At 43.8% G+C, this 25,106-nt stretch overlaps 1 protein-coding gene across 4 annotated transcripts in view; it reads right to left on the reverse strand.

Moving 5' to 3' along the window:
• SEMA5B (semaphorin 5B) overlaps nucleotides 1-25,106 on the reverse strand; it is a 267,399-nt gene that overhangs the window by 17,030 nt on the left and 225,263 nt on the right. For 3 of the 4 annotated variants that reach the window (XM_033064123.1, XM_033064122.1, XM_033064124.1), the window contains exons 15-23: nucleotides 20,289-20,470; nucleotides 17,165-17,308; nucleotides 15,571-15,718; nucleotides 14,098-14,323; nucleotides 13,240-13,458; nucleotides 11,209-11,379; nucleotides 10,183-10,332; nucleotides 9,239-9,283; nucleotides 5,896-6,101 (exon numbers count right to left, since the gene is read on the reverse strand). In XM_033064123.1, coding sequence (XP_032920014.1) covers nucleotides 5,896-6,101; nucleotides 9,239-9,283; nucleotides 10,183-10,332; nucleotides 11,209-11,379; nucleotides 13,240-13,458; nucleotides 14,098-14,323; nucleotides 15,571-15,718; nucleotides 17,165-17,308; nucleotides 20,289-20,470 — 1,491 coding nt within the window. Of the gene's footprint in view, nucleotides 1-5,895; nucleotides 6,102-9,238; nucleotides 9,284-10,182; nucleotides 10,333-11,208; nucleotides 11,380-11,480; nucleotides 12,758-13,239; nucleotides 13,459-14,097; nucleotides 14,324-15,570; nucleotides 15,719-17,164; nucleotides 17,309-20,288; nucleotides 20,471-25,106 lie in introns of those variants that run through there. The other variant, XM_033064125.2, reaches the window with a different exon arrangement.

Raw genomic sequence — 25,106 nt, forward strand, 5'->3', positions numbered from 1 at the left:
CTTAATCCTTTTTTCCCCATCAGTAAGCTCTCTTGCTTTCCCTTCATAGTAGGCATTATGCAAATCAAGAGTCCCCTGAAGTGATATTTGCAACTGCAGGATCATACAAGAAAGGGCACAATGCTTCTTTGCCAATTCAACCCCCTGCCCTTACTATTCTATTTCAAATAATACTATACTCATGGTAAGTACTAAAAATACGTACTCTGCCATTCAAGCACTTAATGTTCTTAAATGCCACTTTGTTCAAGGGAAATAGCCTTTGTTAAACATGAAATTCACTGGGAACAGAATTTATATTTCAATCTGATTTACTATATATGTGTGTGTGTATATATGTGTATATATACATATATATATATATATATGTGGTTTTTTCCCCCAGCTGATTACATCAGCTAACACCATGCAGCTAAAGCAGATACTCGGGGGAGGCTGTTGATAACTTCTTGATAACTCTGGGTATCATCAACTACTGCTTTATATGTGCACTTTACAGCCACTTCCTGAGGCTTGAACGATGCACAGTGAAAGGGTCACTGGGAAAAGAAAAAAGCTTATCTCACAGTGCTATCAATGTATGTGCTGTGATCACAAAAAATAAATGGGTTAGCCAATTTTAGTTGAAGTAGCAACACATCAAATTAAGTGGCAGGACACTGAAACACAAAGTTTTCCATGGAGAAGCAAACATCCTCAGAGACCAAGGCTGACTTTGACAAACATTCCTCTAGGGCACTTGACAGCAGTTTAAATAGCTTTAACTTAAACCACTGGCTGCCTCCTCTCTATAAAAAAGGTGTGATTTTCAGCAGCAATGAAAATGACCATCACCAAAAGAGAGACATTTAAAATCCATACAGAGATTCACTTTCCTATACCCCAAGCTCTACTACTTTTTCACAGAATAAAATCACAGAATATTCTGAACTGGAAGGGATCCACAAGGATCATCCAGTCCACCTCTCAAGAGAATGGCCCTTACAGAATAACCTTGGCATTATTAGCACCATGCTTGAACCAACTGAACTAATCTTCTTTTTGCTCATTTTTGCAAGGTTGAAAGACACACCAAACATCCAGCTTGTTGTTTTTTTCAGAAGGATTCATCTTCCAAACACAGAATTGGTTTCTGTGTCTTAGCTCACCATGTTAGTATTTTATTGCCATGAATTATTTGAGATTAGTAATGAAGTGTGGATCACAGGGCCCGGGGTCCTTCACAGGGGGTGTCTGCTCTGCACTCTGTCATTTGTTTCCCAACAGCATTGTTCTCACTTCATTAGAAAATATTCATTGCAGCTTCTAATTTATACAGAGTCCATGTGATGTACTGATTATTTCCCCCATTTTCTGGTAACTGCATCTATATTTGCTACATAATTTTAGGCAAGTGGAGGACTCACAGTTCTACTGAAGTTAATGTGTAGAAAATTCAGATATCAAGCGATACATCAAACACTTAGATTCCCTCTTTCATTGCCATGTCCTGCAATCTCACTCAGTTCTCACCTCATTTTTTCCCACAATAAGTTTAATCCTTGACATAAATGACTGTTTTGCTTCAGTGTTTGGCCCTTAGTTCCTGCAACAGCAGTGCTGGTGCCAGGGAAGATGCAATGCTCAGGTGCTTCCTCAGTCTATTTGACACATCAGCACAGGGTTTTACTGCATGACTCACAACTGAAGCTGTGTTGAAGGAAGGAAGGACAGAGGGAGGTCTGGCCAGCACAAAGAAAATTTGCAGAATCATCATGAAAACCATCCTGCAAACTTACATTTCTCACTGATCCCATCTGGCCTGATCCAAAGGCCACTGAATTTTGGATTTGGACCAATATGCAGACGTCTTTGTCCAAATCCCGTGTAGAATAAAATGTTGGCTCTCTTTATTGGCAGAGGATTTAGCAATAGGAAGAAGTTCAGTCCAAACCCTTTCTCCATGTGTGGCTGTTCCAAGAGATCCTAATTCACAAGGGCTCAATCTTGACCCTACATCCTCCTGCTTCTAGTTCAGGATCATCTGGCTTTCCATCAGCACAGCTCTGGTAAGTAACTCACACAAGGCATGGAGCAGCTGAAGCAAGATGTTACAAAGAGAATCTCCTTGCTCCTTTGATAGTCAGTGATTATCTAATCGCCGTGGCAGCACTGGGAAGGTTGTAGATGGTTCTGTAACCCGTCATGCCAAAACGTCAAGAGCAGATGATTTTTATTTCATTATGCTTTTGTTCTGCACAGTCTTCAATATTGTCAGAGTGTTGTTTGAACTTCAACCAATTAATGAAACATGAACTGCTTATTAGGTGACCCAAAAGGTCTCTCCCCTACGATCTGTGAATACCAAATCAAAATCAACGTGTTGCTGGTAAATGCATATGCATGAAATCTTTCAAGATATCCCAGCTAAAATAGCTAATAATAACCTCACATCATTCTTGAGAAAGCAGTACAGGAAGGGAAAAGGAGCCAACAAAAATAAAACTTGCTTCTGCAGAACACTGCCTATGCAAGTTAGCATCAGCTAACATGATCAATAGGTCACCGTTATGTATGGTATTTACATCTGATCTGCATTACTGCACTGCTGTGCTGAAATGGCCAACAAGGCTCATATCAGCTAGCACTTCCTTCATTAAAATCTACCTTCATATAAAATTTACCTTGATTTATGAGTTTGCATTCTGTGCTGTACATTTGAATGCAACACTGCCAAACTTTCTACAGTGTTCACCTGCTGGTTGTAGAGCAGAGATATTTCAAGATGAAAACAAACTAAAGATGGTTGCAGAAGGCTTATTATTATCAAAGAATGGAAAATAATAGACTCGTGCATATGGCCAGCCTTCTGCTACCATCATGTCACTGTGTATTATCATTTTATGTTACTGGAAAGTAGTCTACACACCCTCTATTTTCCTTAATCCTAGACTTATTAACTCTTTCACACAGACACACACACATTCAAACCTAAAATTATTCTATTGGTTTCATTAAAAAATGTGGAGGGTGGTTTTCTTGGTATCTGCTGAATATAAACTTACTTGGGTTTAGAATCTGGAATTTCAGGTGCTTCCTCTTTCTTTCACACATACACATTTTAAATTCAGATAGGCCCATATCCAAGGTCAGTCCAACCCTCCTTTTCAGGAAGGCCAATTTTAGCTTCTCCATCATTTTAATATTAATTGTGTGGCATCACAATAAAACCACACATGCTCCTTGAAGGCATGAAAAAGTCCCTCCTGACCCTTAAAAAAGTCTGTCAGTTATTCCTAAATATAAACTCAGCTAATAACAAGTTCCATAAGTAATTACACAGCACAGAGCACACAGAGCCTTTCCTTTTACTTCATTAATGCTATATGCTTCAAGGGAACACTGAGGACTGACAGATTTGTAGTATGAAATGAGAAATTTCAGCCAAGAGCTTAGAAAAGGAGGGGCAATAGAGAAGGTGAGCAGAAGGAAATACTAAAGAGTAATGGAGAAAAGGAGGCTTCAATAGACTGACAAATAGATTTTACCCTTTCTGTAAACCTCTTTGCCTCATTCACCACTCTGAAGTGTATGACTTTGAGTTCTTCTCAGCAAGTAGCCCCTTGCTCCTAAACATTTAGCTTTGGTCTGTCCAATGACTGCAGATTTATGCACTTGAACTCTTTCACTTCCTAACATTCTGTAAATAAGTCCCATCTGGTCTATCTCTCCTTGTGTCCAAGTCCCTTCTCCCCCCAAAGCAAGTCATACAGTCTCAGTTAGCTAATGCCTTCCTTTAAATAAAACAGACTTTTCAAAACTTGATCTAATGCCTAAGCTCTTTATGTCCCTCGAAAGAAGACTCTAACAGCTGCTCACTGTTACTATACACTAGATCAAGTATTCAGAGATGGATCTATCAAAAAGGTCAACTCCCTCCTGACACTACATTAACTAATCTGCTGCTATTTTAAACTTTGCTTAGCTTTGTTATTACTTCTACTTCGCTGCACCACTTGACATAGACATAGTGCATTTCATAACCCATTTACCCAATTGATCAAGATCATTCTGTGAACAACCTCATCCTTCTAAATTTTAACCACTCTGCCTATTTTAGCATTATCCAATAACACATGATAGCACAGTATAAATCATGAAGAAAATGTTAACAGAAATCCAACCCTCTAACTACCTGCTTTTGGCCACAAAAATAAATTTGTCTCTTTTCTTTATTGTTTGCTATATAAGAAACAAAGGAATATTCTTGCTCATTTCTTTATTCCTGCAAGCCTTTTTAATCTGGATCTTCCTATTGACTTTGCCACAGCAGCTCCCATAACTGAAAGGATTACAGGGAAGTTTGATGCTTTCAAGATCAAGTCCCTGTTTTTTACCTGTCTTAATAATTTATTACTGAACCTGTATATGCAGAGTGTGTAGAATAATACATCCTGTGAAACTTTGATAGAAGTCTCTGAAAATCCCGATATGTCTGCTGCTTCCCTCCTATCTAAATCAATATTTATTTAATTTAAAAAAGGAATCCAATTTGCTTGACATGATTTACTTTCCACAAATCTATGCTGACTTGCATTATGATGCTGGACTCTTATTAAACTGTATGCAACTGTAGCCTTAAGCTTGCTAGCAAATGTGTTTTTGAGACTGCATTTACAGGCAGCAGGATCCTCTGAAAGGCTGCAATGCCCAACAAGGATTTCACCACATTCTTATTACCACACTGGTCAGTTATTTGCCAGCTCATACTGATTTCCTTTAAAACAGCAAAACACTGACCCTTTTGAAATTATTTGATACAAGCCCTTATTTCTGATGTGCATTCACACTGCAAATCATAGCCATGTATCAGGAGTCATCCTTTGCCCAGCATTACACAATTCCTACGTAGAAGCAGTCCCCAACACCCAGGGAGTTTACACCGTGGCAATGGTCCCACCCCTGATCTTACTGTTGGGTCTCAGAGAGAAGCTGGGCCAGACCAGCAGAGGCAGACTATCAAAATGTCAACAGCACGTCGCTGTACGAAGGAACAAGCAGCTGCAGGGCTCCCTTCTGGCTTGTGCTCATGTCCCAAATAACGCTCCACGCTGTTCCAGTGACCTAGGCAGGCTGTTCCTCCTGTGGTGACACAAAGCCCCTCCACCCATGCCACTGCTCACTGCTCTGATCCCACACTTCACCAAGAGACTGATGCTCAAATCCAATGAGGTGCTGCTGTCCCAGGGTATTGTCTGCAGCACCATGGGTGCTATCTGCTCTGATAATGGACGGTGCTCACTTTGGCAAGCCGACAGGCCAACAACACAAGCCACTTCAGCACTCATCTCCTAAGGCTTCAGCTTCCACTCTGCTACTGTCACTGAATTCTGCACAGCTGCCTGGGGTAAGTTCTGTCCAGTACTGATAGAGGGGGGGCAGAACCCTCTCAGCTTTCTCATTCACTCCAATTTGGCAGTTACCAAAGAATTTCCAAAATCTCATCCTACCAATGCACATTTTCCCAGCTATTTGTGCAATGAAGTTTCCATTTTTATTCTTCCTCCCCTCCATTTCCTCTTACCATGCACTAACAATGCACTGAACTGAGCTCTCACTGATTTTTTTAGAGGACAATTTGTATACATTCAATAGTCAGAATGGGCTGGAGTATCTTGGTATGTACTTGCCAGACTGGCATTCATCAGGACTGTGAAACAGAACAAAATCCCACTGCAGTAATGAGGCTTTTTAACCCCTTTGTGACAGCACAGCTAAATGCCCTTTCAACCCCATGTATAATGCCATCAGCTGGGCACAGAAACACAGACCTACCCACTTCCAACCACGACATGAATACAGAATTTAATTAGGCAGTATCAAGCTGTTTGTGGCATTTCTCCTCAAGTACCCTACCTTGAACTCCATAGGGGTGTATTTCTCATTCTTGGGGGTTGTGTTGCCCTTGTAATGGAGATGGTTGGGAGTGGTTGGGTGGATGACAGTGGACTCCTGGGACTGCCTCTGGCAGCGCTGGCAGTACACGTAAATCACAAACGTTAACAGGCTGGAGCCGAAGAAACAGGAGACCCCAGTGGCAATCAGATGGATGAGACTAAAACCTGCAAGGGAAGTGACAAGAGATGCTATTTTAAAAGAACAGCCATTTTCCCCTCCCCTGACAAGACCACAGGTGCAAATCAGAGCAGTGACATCTCGGGATCAACATTAATAAGCTGTTGAAGCCAGAGTCTTACGTTCTAACATAAACTGACATAATCTCCCTGCAAATCGGTCTCCCCACTGCAGCTCTGCCTTGTGCAGTTTAACAGGTTCATGCATTGTTTTCTCAAAGCTCCCTCCCTGTCTATCCTCTCTCCCCTCTATTGATATTGAAACTAAACATTATGTTAAGCTGACAGCTAAAGAAATGAGCCATACAAACAATGCACATTAATGGATTCCAAAGCATGTGCGTGTCATGGAAATAAGGGGATAAAAATGCTCAGTGTTTCTCTGAAGGGGAACGAAGGGAGGGAAAAGCCCTTTTTTGTCGGCTGCCCAAAATGCCTATGGGACTGTGTGTGGGGTGGGGGAGATACACATTCCTCCCCCTTGTAATCCAAGTGTGCTCAGCATTCTTGCTTATTCATGGGAAGGCATTGCCTTGGTCATGTCTGCACTACCTCTGAGGTGTATTTGTAGTGCTAACAGTGAAATAGGGGTCCTCTGGGGAATGGGAAAGATAAAGTGGACAAAGGAAAGGGAGGCAGTGCTTGAAAAACACTTTGTTGGCTTTCTCTGCAAATTGCAGAGATAGGAAATCAGTTGCAGGCAGGTGCCGGCAGAGTAGCTACAACGCAAGCACTTCAATCAGAAAAGCTCTGGGACTATAAAAGCCTCCTGCAGAGCTCTCTCCAGGTGGGATTGCAGCAGCACCCTTCAAGGCCAGCACTGACCTCTGGAAGGAGCTGTAGCTGGGCATCCCACACACTGGAAGTACCCAACTGGTGGGGGAAGACAAAGCCCAGCAGCGCTCCTCATTCCTGCCTCACCTCCCTGAGTCCCACACCCCACGGTAAAACCCACCACCACCACATCTCCTCTGACAACACAACCAGCAGCAGTGACTCTTAGAGCCACCAACTTATCAAAGCAACCAGAGGCATTATGGGATGGCAAAATGTTGTATTTTGTTATGTGCAGGGGAGACTATACAGAAAAGAATCAGCTATTTGACTCCAAATGCTTCTGCCTTTCCTCTGCCTTTGCTCTGTCATCTTTCAAACAGGAATGACAGAGGCCTAAAGCCCGAGGGGACCCCCTGACTGCTGGCCCCAGGGCAGCTGTCCCAGGGGTCACTCACATCGCCTGAGTGGCGACTGCAGCGCTAAATTTCCCGTAATACGTAAAAAGCCAATTCATTTGGACAGACTGCTGTGTTGACTTGACTGTGTGCAGGGAAATGGGGCTACTCAGAGAGTGCCTTTAAATGAGGCTCATTCTTAGTCTGATCACGGTGGGCAGTTTTTTGGTGCCATCTTACATTTTAAGTGATATGCTTTTCAAATAGCAGATTCTGCCCATTAGTCAATGGCTCTCATCTAATCTTTAGTTAAAAAATATCCTCCTGATTTTAAAAAGAACAAAACCAATAGAGTTCTACAGCAAACTGAGCAATTCAATCATAATTACAGTATGGAACATGCAGAATTTATTAGACTGATGAGATACATTTATTTTTCAAACCACATTATAAAATACCATTGCAAGATTGCCATTTTCTATTGTTTTGGATGATGGTTCAAAAAAACCCAGCAGAAATATTATAATTTCCTACTAAATGTCACAAGACTTTTTAAAAATAATTTTCCTTTGTAAAAACCTCTGCCTGTTTTGCATCACTCATGAGACCTAAAACATAGAATATGCAACTGTGTTCAGTAAAGCCACATGACATGCTGCCACATTCTCCTGCTGCCCAGCTTTGCTTGTATGGCAGTGAATGTTTCATTTCACTGCCACATTTGCAAGTCACAACATAAAGCTCTCTTCTATTTCACTCTCACCTTTGAAACACCCATCTGATTTTTCAAATGAGTTTTGGCTGAATCTTAGGGGGAAAAAAATCCTATTATTTTGTTTGCAGCATGTGAGTCCCCAGGGGGGAAGCTTTCTGGTTCATCACTTTGAAAATATAGATTTTCTGAGATGCATCAACAGAATTTCTATTGATTGTCTTCTTTGCCAAATATTGTAGAACACTAAATTAACAAATAATATTAGCTATGGCAAAATGTAGATAGCAACAGCAAATACAGTGGTGGTGGAAAAAGAAGGAAATAAGGGCACAGTGGATTACAGTAGAGTGCAAGCTATGGCAAAGTGTCCTGGCATCAAAGCAGAACCATTGCACCCTCTGAGGGAGAAGGAGTGACGCAGGAAACCAAATGTTACATTGCAGGGGCTGAAATCTTAATTCCATTGATTGCCCTCAGCTGCAAACTGAGAAGCCACATTTCCATGCCACAGGTGGCATGCCTGTTTTTGCCATGATCTCTGCAGAGAGAAGAGATTTTGGCAGCCTGAAGATCATCTAGATTTCAGGAAAGCAGGGATGTGACACTAGCAGGAGTTGGCATGGCCATTACTGTGAAACCAGCATTTTAAAACGTTAAAGAAAGCTGCCATTTTCTTCAGTCTGCATTTTTATCAGAGGAGCTCTCAGGGCAGTGGAAAAGTGACAGTAATGACTGGATCTTTCCAAGTTACATGCACAAAAGAGACACAGTTTCTGTGAGAGGTGATAACTTGAATGAAAGGAAGAGCTTGGAGGACAAGTATCAACCTCTAATCTCATTCTTTATCAGCAAATGATCTGAGACCCTGTTCACGGAAATCTTTATACGTTATTTAAAAACACCTGCCTCCAAACAGCTGGAGGCTTACAGTGGTGAATGGGGAATAACCCTTTCTTCCACCTGAACCATTTACCCTGGAGGTAGAGAGACACAACCAATTGCTCTCTGTTAATTAATGACCCTCAGTGGCCAACCCAAACTTCCAAATAAATAAAAATCTTGGAGCTGACAAGTGGACATGCAATACATGCCTCCAGTCTGACTCAGACAGCAAGACTCCAGTGGAATTAAGGCTATCAGTGGGATATGAGCTGTATAGATTAATGGTTTGGTTGATACTGCACAGGGAGAAAAGAAGTCAGGTTAAGATAAAAATAAGATATATAGTAGTAACTTACCTCCACAGTTTGTGCTCTCATCGATGCTGGAGGCTGGCAGGATCACTAAACAAAGAAAAGAAGATTGGAGAAAGTGGTCATTTTGCCATCCCTTTACTTCTTCAAGTAATTAAACCCTCTGTGCTCCAGACACGAGAAGGTGCTCATATGTTCTGCAGCAAGCTGAGAGTATCTCTAAATTGAATTATAAGTTCATGGTTTGAAACACATGCAACAAAACCTCTCCAAAGGTCTTATAATTCCAGTACTGTTACCTGCTCACTCTTTAGCTTCTTCAATTTAGGGAAAAGATGGTAGCTGAGAAAACCATGAAAAAGAATACCTAGTGCCTAGAGATCTCAGATTTTTAAGCCAGTGCACTGTAATCCAAAAAAAAGAACATGTGGAAAGGCATTATTCAGTCTAGACCCAGATCAGATATTTGCCTGAGAGATTCAATTTCCAGAAAGCACAGGGCAGAATATGCTGATGACCATCTGTCATCAACGGTGTTGCTCTGTTAGACCCCGGATTAATCTTCCACCTTCACACCCCAGTTTTCTGTATCTGCCTCACCTTAATTCTTTGCTCTTTTGGGATGCTTTTTGGATACCTGAAATCAACAACCTTCTGTTGCCCATATGCATACCGAGAACAGAGACAATTTTTATAGCCCAGCCTAAGACAAACTGTACAAGTTTAAAAGCTTCAATTCAGGTGAAGCAATACTAGTTATTTGTTACAGATCAAAGGAACTCTGTTAAAAAGAAATGTTAAGCTGCTTAAGGGAAAGCCATTTGTGCCTGCCACAAGGGAATATATAATGTTTGTCTATTTCCTTGTTTTTCTGGAAGCATCCAAGCCAAATTTTTAACAGAGAAAACCTCAGCCTAGTTTGACAGTCCAGGCACGAGCTGCTCTCCTGAACTGGCCCTCCCTGTCCTCCTGGACGAGGCGGTACGTACCAGGGATTTCGTTGTACAGGCAGTCCTGGTACTGGGTGCTGTTCCCGACGCACTGCGAGGGGTCGGGGCTGTGCGCCTCGCAGTAGCGGCTGCGGTACTGGATGCCCTCCTCATTGCACAGGCTCCACTCTGACCACTCTGACCAGCCACCTGGAATCCAGGGTCAGGAAAACACACACAGCGTCACCAAGCAGGAAAAGGATGCTTTGTAGATAGCAGACTTCTCCCATGCTGAAGGATCCGACATCCTGGCCTGAGCTTCTCTCACACATCTATGCCATGGGTCCTTAGTGGATTTAATTTTTTCAGCATCACACTTTACTTGTCAGGTTGTATTTTTCTTAATATGGACTAAACCAACCCTTGGTGGAGCATTGCATGGAGCAAAGTCGTTTTACAAGCTCCTATATCAGCTCTCTGGTCAAAGACATACAAGGAGTAGGGTGGGGCACCACTGCACCAGGACCTCCAAGCTTTGGCCTCCCAGGGATACCTCAAGCAGCCAGCACGAATTAAAGCACTCACAAGAGTTTTGCTGAGGTTCCTAAAGGCAGGAGTCAGGCTGCACTGGATGATAAATACACAGAGGTAGTTCAAAATCCGCACAGATCTAAACCCTATCCCCTAAGCTGTAGCACATGCTGATCTGTTGTCAGTGAAACAAAAAGGAAGGACTGTCCTTTCAGCAGCTGTACAGATTGCTGCCTCATGCCTCCTTTTGTTTGTCACATCAACTTCCACATTGAAGAACCAAGCTCCTGCTTTTTCAGTTACTTAAAGGGATCAACCATTAGCAAACTTTTCTGGCACCAGGATGCCAGAGCAAGGCCAGTGAACAGGCAAAGAGAAAGGGGTTGCACTGCAATTAGCACTGGGATGTCTCCTTATCTGCTGGCTCAACACTGAATAAATAACTAGAAAACTTGCAACTGCTGGTGTTTCTCCTTAGTTTTTTTCAGCATTTTGCAGCTGTGCCTTGCTCCCAGCAGCATGAAGCCAGCTGGAGCGGGGATGAGGAGCAGCTACCTTGGCAGGGGTGTGTGTTGCAGAGGGCCTCCTCGGTGTGCAGCCCGATGCAGATGTCCTCCCCGCTGGACGGAGCTGGGTTGGTGCAGGTCCGCGTGCGCTGGTAGTGCCCACCCCCACAGGTGGCTGAGCAGTGGGACCAGGGAGTCCAGCAGGACCACGAGCCTTTCACTGGAGGACATTCAAAAGCAACACAGACAGGTAGAGGTAATTGGTTAGTCCTCTCACTGTGACAAAGCTGGAGAGCCCCTTGTCTCACCTTGCACATCCACCCTGCCCACACTAGCTAGCAGTTTCCTACACCCCAGGACATTTGGGCCTGACAACAAGAACTTCACATCAAGAGAGGGTACAAACCCACTTCACTCTGTGGATGCAGAATGAAATGCATGCAGAAAAAGACTCTGCATCATGAAGTGCCAAAACCAGAAACTATTCTTCTTTGTAATCCTTACTATTCACTGAAATATTCTACTCCATTCTATTCCTTTCCTTTTTATAAAACAGCATTGCTGCTATTTTTATTATTACTATTATTATTATTATTGTTATTACTACTACTACTACTTCAACTACTATGTTGCCTCCTGAAACTTCAGAGCAACAGCAGATTTACTTGGGAAAAAAGCGCTGTAGCACTGAAGTAGAGCTTATGTGGCACCTTTCTGTGGGAGGCCCAAGTCCTCTAGTTCCAGCCTTCAGGAAACAAAACTCAGCAGCTTTGTTTATTGACCCTGCTCATTGCAGGGCATTGGACTAGATGACCTTTAAAGGTCCCTTCCAACCCAAACCACTCTATGATCTAAGCATAACCCCATAAGAGGTTAATAATAAAACTAGGGAGGAATTTAAGATCCATGAATCCCTCCCCCTCCCACCCACTAAACTGCCTGGTTTGCAGGTCCACATGCCATTAATTCAGAAGATAATAACCTGATGACTTAGAGCAAAATAAACCCAGGATTTGTGTGTACACATTGAGTGAGGCAGGGAGGGAGGGAGACACAGAGAAATAGTAATCATGCACTCAGAACAGATTGTAAAACATCAGTGTCTGAGGGGAGAAAACAGCACAGAAAAAGGGCACAGACATTAGTGAAAAGCCACTGAGAGCTTCCAAAATAGTACTAATAGCTGCCTTTATAGTGCTAGAGTTATTTCCTTTTCATAGGCCATAGAGTGCAATATTTGACACTCCTGCTACGCTCTTGCCGCACATTCTGATCATATCTGCATTTGAATTTTATCTTTGTATTGAATTTTAGAATCATAATAGTACTACTATAATAGAGCATTTTCAAGTGTAGGCCACAAACTGTATTGCCAGAGGTAGATAATTGCTGGAAAGAAGTGAGGTAATTTGTGTAAGATCACTTAAATTTACTTTAGACAGTTATTACAGAGCAAGGAGAAGGATGAGAGAGAATACAGTAGTCAGTGGTCTATTACTACTATTCTGGACCAGGAGTGCAACATAAACATGAGGACAAACTCGAAAACCAGGAAACCAGGCAAGAATACTCCCTGCTGGCTGTGCAGGAAATGGTAACTGATGTCAAGAGTAGATGCCCATCGCAAGAACAATACGTAAGCAGGAGAGGGGGAAGAAATAAGTGTTCACAAGAAGAACTGCCACATCAAGCATCTCTATACAGTATTAAGCCACATTTATTAAGCCTGCCTCCTCATCACGGAGCAGATGCATTGTGATGCCCTTCACTGGACGGAGCATCAAACCTTCCTGAAGCAAAGGATTGCTACAAGCCACCATACTACTTCCTCTAGAGGATGTGGCTGTGCTACCCTCTGAGCCAGGTGAAATCTAAGTCAGCACTAAAGATAACATATGTGGGTCTTTACAATAGCTTTAAAAAACACAATGAAAATCCCCCAAATTAAAAAAAAAGAAAAAAAAGAGAAAAAAAAAGGCAGCTTAGAAATACTGATTTTGTGATTTTTGTTGTTGTTGCTCTACTGTTAAGATTAGGGAAAACACCTCTGAATTTCATGCAGGAAGATGATCATGGTTACCTGGGCAGGGGTGAGGATTGCAGTCTTGGTACTCCATCGCTGACCCCACACAGGGCAAGCCACCATTTTTAGGTTCAGGGTTTGTGCATGTTCTCTTCCTAATCCTAAAGCCCAGCTCACAGTCCCTGGAGCAGGAAGACCAGGCCCCCCAAAAGGACCAGCCCCCATTGATAATCCGTGCAGAGGTCTTACCAGTCTTGAGGAGGTCATCAACAAGAGCTTCAATGAAAACAAATAAGACACCATAAGATCACAAATTAATAATTTGTTGGGCTTTAAAAAGGAGTCATTATTCAGCACATGAATAAAATCAGGATCTATGTGCCCTGCAGAATAGTTTCTGTTGAAAGTCCTTGGCAAGAGTTTTTTTTCACAGAGCTACAGCTAAGCAAGACAGAAAAAGAAATTTGTACCCATACAAACTGAGTCTGCTGGTAACCTTGATAAATGACCTCCCTGGGCAGCAATTTGTGACAGTCCAGGCTGTGCCCTCAAGACGCTGCCTTGCATCACAGCAGTCCTGCAGGGAACAACCTGAGACACAGTGCACAAGGGGAGCTCCAGGGAGAAGGAAATAACACTGTCCTGGGAAGAACTCTTCTCTTCATTACACCCTCATTACTCGCCTGTTGTCTTTGGGGCAGCCTAGCAGGAGCAAGAACAAATCTACACACTGCCATAAGCACAGAGCTCACGACTGTGTGTCACAGGGCTCTCCCCATCCCTGCCTCTCTGCAGTGACACCAGTCATACATGCCAACACTACTGCAGACACAGTCAGGGCTTGTTCTGAGAGCATCCCCCTTGCCCCACCAGAGCCAGGCCTGCCCCAGGTCCCTCAGAGCTGGCAGGACGTACAGTCAGTGTCGCACACTGCGGAGCCATCGTTGGGGCAGAAGCGGCTCTCGGTTTTCTTCCTGCCGAACTGCAGCTCGTGGGGGTCGGAGAGCTGTGCCCGGCACGTGTAGCGGAAGCGCTGCTCCTGGCGGGCGCCGCTCTGCGTGATGTTCACGGGCATCCACGGCGTCCAGGGCGTGTTCCTGCGCACCTCCGGGCAGCCCTCGGGGTTGCAGGTCTTATATTCCTGCCAAGAAGGAAAAGCACGCCCTCCTTACTTATTAAACAGCAGCAGCCTAGCTGGCAGAGGTTTATTTACACTTCAGAAAATAAGGGGATCTCAAACAATCCACATCCACCTTATCTGACCTCACAGTGCTGGGCACGGCACAAAATGTGGGGACTACGGAGGCAGTGGTGGTGCATAGGTGGAACTCAAGTGTAAACTGTGCTTGCTATTTTTATGCCTCCCTCAGGTTTGTGTTTCTTTGCTGACTCAAAGTCCTGTGGGGCTTCGACAGCTTGGTTCATTATGGGCAGGAGAATAATTCAGGCAACAGATAATAACAGCAAACAAGTTTTCTGCTCTGACCCTGAGATGCTGTTCTCAGGTCAGCCTGGAGGAGCCTCAAGAGGACAAAATGTCAGTAAGGTTCATTCTGTGAAAGGTTATAATTTTATTTTTAATATGGGTTTAGAGTAGATCTTTTTACAGCCAATTTTGTTTGGTTGGCTTTTCAAACTCTCTGGTGAAGGTTATGAACCATTTGCCATCCTTGGTCTAGAGCAGCCATTGAGCACAGACAATATTCTGGCTGGCTGGGAATGGGGATTTGAGGCTTTCACAATTCTCATCACTAACGGGAGGAATTCCAGCGACAAACATTTGTGTTCTTGATTTGAAATAACTAAACAAACAACTCTTTTCTGGCAGAGGGGAAGAAATGTAATGCTTCAGGACTTCATGATTCTGGTGTAAACGTCAAACAGCTTATGAAGAAATGGGAGGTTCCAGAGCAAGTCTTCTTACACTGAAATGAAACCCCACAAAACCAATTAAAATGGCTGCATGAAACAGCTGCCAGAACAGGAAAGGGAAAGTAAAGAGAGCAAATGGGGTATTGGACCTGTTGTTTACTCAAGTATGACAGTTCAACTCATTTCTGATGTGTGTGTGGCCTCCTTGACTCAACAGGATCATCCTTGGGAGTTGGACAGAAGAAAAGAACATGTATAGAGCTTTCAGGTAAAAAGCTGATAGTTTGATATCAGCCTACAGAGGCCTAAGGAAGAGTTCTGTACACCAGTCTGTCCCTGAATCTGCCACCCCTCTGTTTCCAAATTCATTTCAGCATCTGCTGCAGCAAAAGAGAGAAGAGCATTTTCTTCTTGCTTGAGAAATAAAACCCCAATGGAGAGAGAAGCTAAATACCCCGTTCCTCGATGCTACTGTCAATAGGTGCCCCTGATGCAATGCCAGTAAATAATACATACCACAGCACAGCCTGGACATGTGTTTCCATTTTCACAGGACCTCTGTCTCGAATGAATCCCTCCTCCACAATTCACGCTACATTTATTCCAAGGTCCCCATGAAGACCAAAAAATCGGTAATGGACATGGACTGTTCTCATTACAGAATCTGAAAGAAGAAAGTGCATTGCTCAAAAAACTCCATGTCAGCACATCCGAGGATGAAAAGGTGTGGGACGCAAGACTGCACACTGCATTTGGGTGCAACTGATGCATGCACAGAGAGCCAGCAGAGGCTGACAAAACGTCAGATTAGCAATATTCCTGTCCATGGAGAGAAATGTAGCCTTTGTACCAAATGGGAGTGGTTAATCAGATCGGTGAGGGTTGGAGTAAATGGTTGAGATCAGGTTTTCTGAAGTGCTCTGTCTCAAAACTTTTCCACAAATACTGAGTCCGCAAAAGAGCTCATAAACTGAAGCCCAAGTGTGACAAAGAGAGAGTGGATAGTAAATATTCTAAATGGGATGACTGGTGGGAGGACAATTCAACAGTGATCTGTCACTAATGGCAGGTGCTAAACACTTGACAATCTTCTCTTCACACAATCTGGCTTTTACTGCTGCCTCGACCCTAACAAGCTGGGGTTTGCAACTGGCTCCTATAAGCATCTAAAAGCAGGCCCTAGGTGAATGCTATTTCATGTTCTGTGTCAAAAGTAACTGTAATTTTATTCAGCTTTTTAATCAATATTGTTATCAAATTTAATCACATGGAACTGCAGCCGACTCAGAGGTAGTCTTTAAACCCAAAAAGGACCATTGTGAATGGACACAAATCAAACCAAACATTAAAATGTCTTGAAACATGGAAGGTAAATGAATTGCTCTTTTTATTCTGAGAAATGCAGAGACATATGTCTTAGTGACCACTCAAGGGACAAGCAACAGCTTATTGCCAAGTAGAGGTGGCCTTTAATGAAATGTCAGGCCTGGAAGAGAGCTGGGATGCCTTGAAGCATGTATTTCATGAGGGGCCAAGCTTGAAGAAGTGTTACAGTGCAGATGGCTCTGCAGGTTCAGAAAGCATTGGGTTTTAGTAATTTTGTGTGAAATTTTCATAGTTTAGAGGGGAAAAAGATGTTTTTCTGATACTATGCCCTGCAAAAACTCAAGCCTGAATCTGTGAGTTAAGCTGTATTTTGCCTTGAACTGCTGGGAGCACAAGTAATAGAGACTTGGGAATGGTGCAACTGGCAGTGAAAGCTGCACATACTCAGCTGCCACCCCAGGGACAGATCAGAACGGAGTAACTGTGTCTATAAACTCTGCAGTGCCAGCAGCAGGCACAGCTTCTCCCTCTGGGGAGGAGGCCACCCCTCTGTGTGGGACAGGAATACCTGTGGAGGTCTGGAGGGTCCTGCTGAGGAGTGAGGGCAGCTCTGATGTTCACAGCTCACGGTAAGAGTGTCCATGCACCCCAACAGCTGCATCCCTCCCAGGCTCTGGGACTGCTTCTGCTCTGTGCATTGAGCCCAACCGCCTCAACCTGCCTTCCCAGCCACCACTGCCAACACTGCAACCACAGCACTGAGCACACCATGGCCAGCCCTCACCTTTCCTCCCTGCTCTGTCCAACGCAGACCCTGCCCCCATAGCGTGGAGCGGGATTGCTGCAGGATCGCTGCCGGACCTGGAAGCCGATCCCGCAGGACGTGCTGCACGGGGCCCAGGAAGACCACGGTGTCCAAGCGCCATTCCTAGCAAAAAGGGTGAGAGATCAGAGTGTGGGAGAAATGCTGAATTCATGGGACAATAGATTATTCATTTCAATCAGACTTTGTATCAGGGGAGTTTTTAAAAGGGAGTTTCAAAAGTGCTTAGCAGTGGCCTGACTTTCCTCCCTTTGAAGTCTCTAAGAATTGGAAAGGAGGACAACTAAGCCAATGCTGAATGCTTTTGAAAATGTCTCCTAGGATTTACTGGACAATAGTGTGGTTAGTGTGATTTTCATTGACTATTCCCCCATCATCTTCCCCATGTATCATAACCCTGCTCTTCTGACCCAACAGCTGGTCCCGAAGCTGTATATCCTGAACTCTTCTGCACAAAGAGTTCAGATTTTGAGGATCATGAATGCCAGTTGTGCTGAAGGATGTAAAAACCTACCCTCTGCTAATTCAGTAGGTACTGATGCTTTAAATCTTTTACAACATCACTGCCAGCTCCCATGTTTTCATCACAAACCTCATAATATTTCATCTTTTCCTAAAGCCTTCAGCATTGAATCCTATTAAGTGGAAATCTCAAATTTCATTAAAAATAACAATAATTGCTTCTAGCTTTCATGGCCGCCTGCAGACGTCACTGTAGTGTGACCTCAAATCTGTAGAAACCAGAGGCAATTAAGAGCTCAGAGGCAGGATCAAGTTTCATGGTTTAATGAGTGATCACATCTCTGCTGAACAGGGCAACACAGCCTGAAGCCAGTGCTATGTAAAACCCCCTACTTCACACCTCAGCACTGGAGACACTGGCAAAGCTCCTGTGAGAGGCTGAGCACGTGCAGGTGCCTAAAACGTGTGCTTACACAGAAGCCAACATTTTCATCTTTAAAATCTTGCATCTATTAAAGCTCATTTTCCTCTGATTTGACAGCACTGGACCTTGAAGCAGGAGAGGAGGAACCATATCTCATCTCTTCTGTGCTGCAGGTTTCATTTCATATGGAGCCAGTGGTAATGCTCTGTCTTATAAAACTGCCTAATCTTGACACTTCAGTGCCTTAAGCAAAAAAATATCTTTTCTGGGGTGTGTTTTTTTATAAAGAAAAACCTTTCTAAAAAGTCTAGTCAAAAAACAACTCAGGTGCTCTCTGACTCTTGAAAGCTAAGCTTGAAAACAGATGTTAATTTTCAAAGCATTTACTGAACTAATAACACTGCTGGCAAGAAATATATTCTGGCATAGCACCAATCAGGGCAGAGGATGAAAGTTAAAACCCACATTGCCCTTCACAGTTTTTGTATTTTTTATCAACTCTTGCCTGTTCTTGGCAGCTTTATTTCAGAACTTCAGATCTTTCCCCCTTCCTCTTGTTCTCTCATCCCTCTCCCTCTCTCCCTTCCCGTCTCCCACCCCAAACAAGGTCAAAGAACAAGAAATACACTCACATAAAAATCCTACTATTCAATATTATTCTGCTATGTTTTAAACCACCTACTACCTTCCTACTCTTTAAGGCAAAAGAATGATTATATGTAGAATCATTAAAAGAAAAAAAAATCAAATGGAAGGTTGCTATGACTGCTACAAAAAGGGCAAGTAATTTCTACTAAAGACATCCTCAAAACCCCAACAATTCTCAGCATCTATTTGTGTTTCAGGGTTTTTAACAGAAATAAAGACACCTTCCACTTTCAGATCTCCAGCTTTTTAATAGAACTCATCTTTAAACATCCTACTCCCTCTTTGCAGAAAGAAATCTCAATGACATATGAAGTCAATTAAAGGAAATTTGAGGGCTGAAGCGGATGTAGGATGACCAGATGTCCCTATTTTTCAAACCATGCTGTTTTCGTATGTCTCAAGATTGAATAATCTGTTTTTCATCCCCTTCTTAGAAGCTGTTCCTGCCTCTTTTGCCATCAGAGCAGTGCTGAGAAATCCATCCCACTGGCATGTTTTCCATTTACCACTGACAGAAAAAGCCTGCTTGGGGACGGCTTTGCTCAGCCCACGGCAGCAGCACAGGGGCAGGAATGACTGCACACCTTTTGGGCAACACAGCCCATAACTGGAAGGAGAGATGCCAATTAAAACATGAGTATTGCTGAATTTTTGGTGCAAAGGAAGGCACTGATCTCCAGGGATGAGTCAAGAGGCAGCTGTCCTTAATGGAATGACTGTTTATGGAGAAGATAAAGTAGATAAAAACTATATTGACCCAATATTTACCAAAATCCTGGCTGCCCCACCCTGATTAAATAGCATTTGCACTACTGCATCCTCCCTTGAGAAATGACATGATGTAGTCTGAGGGTGGTGGGGTACCACAGACACAAACACCATGTTTGGGCACCCCAAAGGAGGACATTTAGCTTCCATACTGCCAGAGCTGAGTTTCAGGCTCCCATGGGCAGGCAGCACTTCAGCACAAGCTGAGCTGCCTGTGCTGTTCCAGCGCTGTCCCGGCAGCCGCCTCCAGTGCCGCTGGCTGCCAGAGGATGACGTGCTGCTCTCACCTGCCCAGCAGACAGCCTGGGCTGCAGACAGGTCACAGACCCACAGAACAAGGCAAACAAGCCTTGCCTGCAGCTAGGCTCAGCCCTGTCTTACAAGTGTTGCTCTGAAGGAGCTCTGCTTGGTTTTGGCAATGTGGTCTTGGAACCCAAACTCTGAAAAGTTGTGAGCTGATTGATTTTTTTAGTCTGCTGTTCAGCTGCTGACAACTACCTCTGCCTTACTCACCTCCTCCTGCTAGGTCACTACTCACTGTACAGCTGAGGAAAACCAAGACATAGTGTAGTGTACTTTGATTTGGGGTGCTCGTCTTCCAAGAGCCTTGGCTGAGGACTCTTCACTCAGGGTCCTTGGGTTTCTTCATTTTACACTGACTTCAAGCTGGACCTCACACACCTCACTTTGGTTGGGATACAATGACGTGGTCACAAGGACAGAGCTAAGCTGGGGACAGACACAACTCTTGTTCCCTTGAGAAGCACAAAGACACTGAGGTACCTTGAACAATTTGCGACCTCAATCCTGGCCCCTTCACAGCTGCGACCTCCACAGCGAGGACGAGGGCTGTCACATGAACGTGACCTACACATACAGGAGCCTGTGCTGTCCCCATCTGAATGCTCACACAGTTGCCATGGGGACCAAGGCCCCAATCTTCCGTTTGTTGTCAGGTTTTTCACCTAATTTTAAGAGGAAAAAAAGTCATTAACAGCAAGTTTACATTTCTGGAGACAGGCCCACAAAGAAATGCCAAACAAAGCTGCCGGGGGGATTGGGATGCATCTTAGATGGGAGCTGTCTGTGCTTGCGAGCAGGATTCAAAACAGAGGGTTGTTTTCAGACAATGCCACATCAATATTTACCCTCCAAATTCCACTGCATACCTAACATGTGCACACAGGCACCGAGCCGACCCAGCCAGCACCCCAGCAGGAGGAAGCATCCATCTGCCACACCACACAACCACCACACTCCCTGTTCCACACTGCACAGCTTCAGCCTTCCAAGCAACACCATGGCCAGTACTGACTGACCCCACTCCATCATATTCCAGCCTCTGCAGGGCTTCCTGCAGATATTTTCCAAGGTAGTGTTCATATAACCATAGTGACCAGCTGAGGCTGGGGCCTCACTGAGTTTGGCCCTGTCCAAACCTGCAGTAAGAACTGTTTCCCTTTATAAACTGAGCTGTAGCCTAAATGGCCACGTGGATGAAGAACAAAAAGAGAAGGACATGATAGTGACTGGCACTAATGCTGAGGATCACATAGTCACCCAAAGAGCAAGAATTCATCTCAAGACAATTTATAGACCATACCATGCTGCTATCTGTTCCCTCTGCCCTTTGCTTCATGCCTGCACAGCCCTGAACAGGCTGGGACTTGACAGCTTCCTGCACACTGTAAGGAAGGAAAAATACAGTAGACCTGGCAGACCAAGAGCATGAGAAACAGAACTATTTCAGGGCAGGTGACAACCCTCCAGTAGGCAGGGTGTCAGAGCATGCTGTCCTGTGCCCTGTTTTAACCAGTGCTTCTAGGGGAGCCCTAAGCCCAGGGCTGGGGGACTTGGTTGCTGAGGCCCTTGCCTCCAAAGCTGTCTGGAGAGAATGTGTCTTCTCCTGGAATCACTCCTGGCCAGTACTGCTTTCCTGTGCTCACCCCACCACTACTGCAAAATCCTGCAGCCCAAGAAGATTCCCTGAACACCCCTGTCCTGGCATCCCCTTTGCACGACACAGACAGGGATTGGGGCTGGTCCTGCCTGTGTACAGCTACTCCTGTGTAACAGCACAGCACTGTGATGCACTTCTGCCTGGCTCCCTCTGTGCTCCCCACCCCATGCCCCATCCCAAAGTGCCAGGCCTTGCAGGCAGATGGCAGGGATGGTGGCTGCCTGCAAGCAGCTCGTGCCTGTGGGGTGACCCATGTGCTGGTGGGGTGCTCAGCAACTTTGCTAAAGCCGCTGGCAAAGGCAACACTGGGTTTGGCCTCAGTGTTGCACACAATGAAGGGTGAAGGAAGGAAGAGGCTGAGCCCCTGGCAAGCAGCCCTGGCCCCAAATCTGAGCCAGCTACGCTGACAAACCCCACAGTGCCGTGCTGCACTGAGCTGTGCTGCCAGCAGGATCAGTCTCCTGGGCTGCCCCAGAGGGGAATGATTGTTCCTGCTTTACAGACAAGTAAACTGAGGCACAGAGGGGCTGTGAGCCTGCTCAGGAGCCATACAGGCAGCCAACCACAGCCATGGCAAGAGTGCTTTCCAGCACTCATCCTCTGAAACATGCTGCTCTCTGCTTATTCTCCAAGATTGGCACTACGTTCAACACTCAGAATGTACCTCTGGTGGGTTGTCATCTTCCCCTCTCACCCATCTACAGCAGCATGAAAAATATGCAGCAGTGGCATGGAAGCAATTTAGATCTGATACTGCTCTCATCAGGCTGCAGCTGGGGGCTCAGGCATCTGCTGTAAGCCTTTGTTTGCAATAGATTATCATGTAGTTGTAAAAATTTGCTCTGGGCTGCAAGTTACAAGGCAAGATGCCCACAGAGGAGATGACTGAGCTTTGTTGTTGTTGTTGAATTTGCCGTTTTAAACATTGTTTAAAAATCAATACAGTTGAGGTTCTAGAAGTTGGAGAGGGGGAGTCAAAATAAATACTTTGAGATATATAATACTGGATTTTTATCTCCTTTTTCTCCCTGCCTTACAAAAGTCATAATTCAAATATTGGATCATTTCTATTAATTTTTGAGTAAGAAAGCCTTGCTGATTCCAGCAGGGAGTTCTGTTCAGAAATCAATGGTATTATATGGCCCATGGCATCAATTAAAAAAAAAAAAAAAAGCTAACAAATAATTATTGGCTCCTAAGTGATACTGGGAAGCAACCCAAAAATTAAACAAATAAACAACCACAACAAAAATGCTGAGATTTAAAAACATGTCATACTGTGAGTGTGGAAGTTTTTACACTTAAGAAATTACATATGGATTATTATTCCATCTTTAAATTCACAAAAATATCTTCAAAAGAGCAAACTTGGGAAGTGGGATAAAAACCCATATGCACTGATCTTTTTCAGGAATACCTTTACAAGGCAAATCCTTTGAAACCCACACAGTGCCCATCAGACAGAGAGGACATCTTTAAAAACAAATCTGATCAAATGCCCTTCTCTCACCTGACAATATTGCCAATTCTGGAATTCTTGTCCTTTATAAACTGCCATACTCCCAACAAAGACCTCATCTTTTTTCTTTCTTCCTTGTAGAATCTAAAAGCTCAAGTGCAGGATCTAAAAATTCAGACTGACCACTCCTAATCCCTGCTATCAGGATATTTTCCATGTAAGACTGGAAGCATTCCTTGTTCTTTCAGTTCATCTATTCTTTATCTTAGAATTCAGATATCAACTGCTTATAATTTTGCCAAGTTGTAATTTCTTAATCTGGAAGTCCATGTTAACTGTTTGACGAAAGCTGAAAATTCTTGCAAAGTTTCAGTTGAACTACTTAAATAATTTATAAAATCAAATCTAGAGGAAAAGACTGTCCATAAGTAGCAATATTTTCCTTTAAATAAACTAGTATTCAGAGCAAGGAACTAAACTTTATGCCCTTGTAACACCTTTTTGCAATTCCCATTAAAAGCCTGTTCAGGGTATAAAATCCTTGAGACATGGGAAAAATTAATTTTTCAGAGATTCATGGATTTTAATCCCAGCACCCAAAGATTTTTCTGTGCACTGGAGATGCTTCAGTGTGGGCCAGAGCAGGATCACCCTGGGCACTGCAGCTCTGAGTTAAATCCACATGGATTGACAGCAGGGTACAGGACACCCTAAAACAGAGTGGGGAAACTGCCACTGATTGGCAAGAAAATGAGGTAGCATGGAACAGATGCAATGTGATTAAGATAGGGCTTTGCTGGAACACAGAGTGGGACTGGGATGAAAACCTGGAAGGAAGATCATTGTTTGGCTCAGTATAAGGAGGACAGTACACTTTACTGGGAATACTCAATTCCTGACTTGCCAACCACCCTCAGTAGTGACCCATGAGCTTGGCTAATAGCTCATTAGCTAAAGCTAAAGTTCCTTTCCTGCCAGTGGCTCATGCTGGCATCAGGAGGATATCACCAAATAGGATGTGTCTGTTTTTCTAAAATCAAAGTGCACCTCACTCCCTTCTCCCAAGAAAGCTCATACAGTCCTGTATCAGGAGTCTGATAAAGCATGAGCACATACACAGAAGAGCAGTTTAGCTTGTGGAATTTGTGTGCTACCATTTCTTAATGATAAAATGGTTTACATTGCAACCCCAGTAATGAACCCTTATAAGATTCTGGATGTTATCTTGCAATAACATATAGTAACCATTACCCAATGTGTTATGTTAACACTGCGTGATTAAGCCTCTATCTAAAGTCCCTTAATATTAAAGCTGGAGAGTGGGAATCTGTGCCACAATGTAGTGCTGTGCAAAGATGTTCAGACTAGCTCTGAACAAGCCTGTTTGCACAAGAGCAGCAGTCAAGTTGTGTCAGTGTTGTGGTTGACTCATGCAAATGCCTGGCCCATGTAGGATATAATTCAATAATATGCCAGTTCTGGCTTTAAAAGTTGCTGAATGCCAGTCTCTGAACTGTGCCAAGACATCTGTTTGTGGGCTAGGCTGCAGAAGAACTCACTGTCATTAGCTGGGTTAGGAAAAGTTTATTTGGGAGGGGTGCTTTTAATCTGCACCATTTCACACTTGACTGTGATCTCACATACAGCTGTACCAGCACAGCTGAGTGCCTGGTGCTCAGCCCAGAAAAGTAGGGTGGGAAAAGCCAGGACTTCTTATGACAGTAACTCATCCAACTAAACTCACAGACAGGTCTTTTGCAGAAATGAAGTTTGGCATTGGGTCAGCTACATTCCCCTTCCCTTCCAGTGCTCATCTGCACATGCTATTCTAGACCCTTGCTCTCTTGACCATGACCTTTGTCCTGCACTGAATACAAGGAAATACTTGGATATTGCTGATGTAGGTGCTTGAATGAGCCATCCCACTCCACACCAGTGTGAATTCATTCCAGTGAGTGGCAGGGGTTAAAGAAAAAGAAAACATTTGCATGTGGATTTTAAACAGCTTGGCAGCCTGTCAGTCAAAGAGCACAAGGCTGATATATGTAACAGAATAGGAACATCTACACAGAAAATAATCTACAATGGAATGTTAAAACAAATGTAAAACTAGCACACCAAGAACAGCCAGAACTCCTGAATATTCTGTGCTGGATTTTTATGACCTTGAAACAATGATCTG

This window comes from Catharus ustulatus, chromosome 7, assembly GCF_009819885.2.
Source record: "Catharus ustulatus isolate bCatUst1 chromosome 7, bCatUst1.pri.v2, whole genome shotgun sequence".
NCBI classification, from domain to species: domain Eukaryota; kingdom Metazoa; phylum Chordata; class Aves; order Passeriformes; family Turdidae; genus Catharus; species Catharus ustulatus.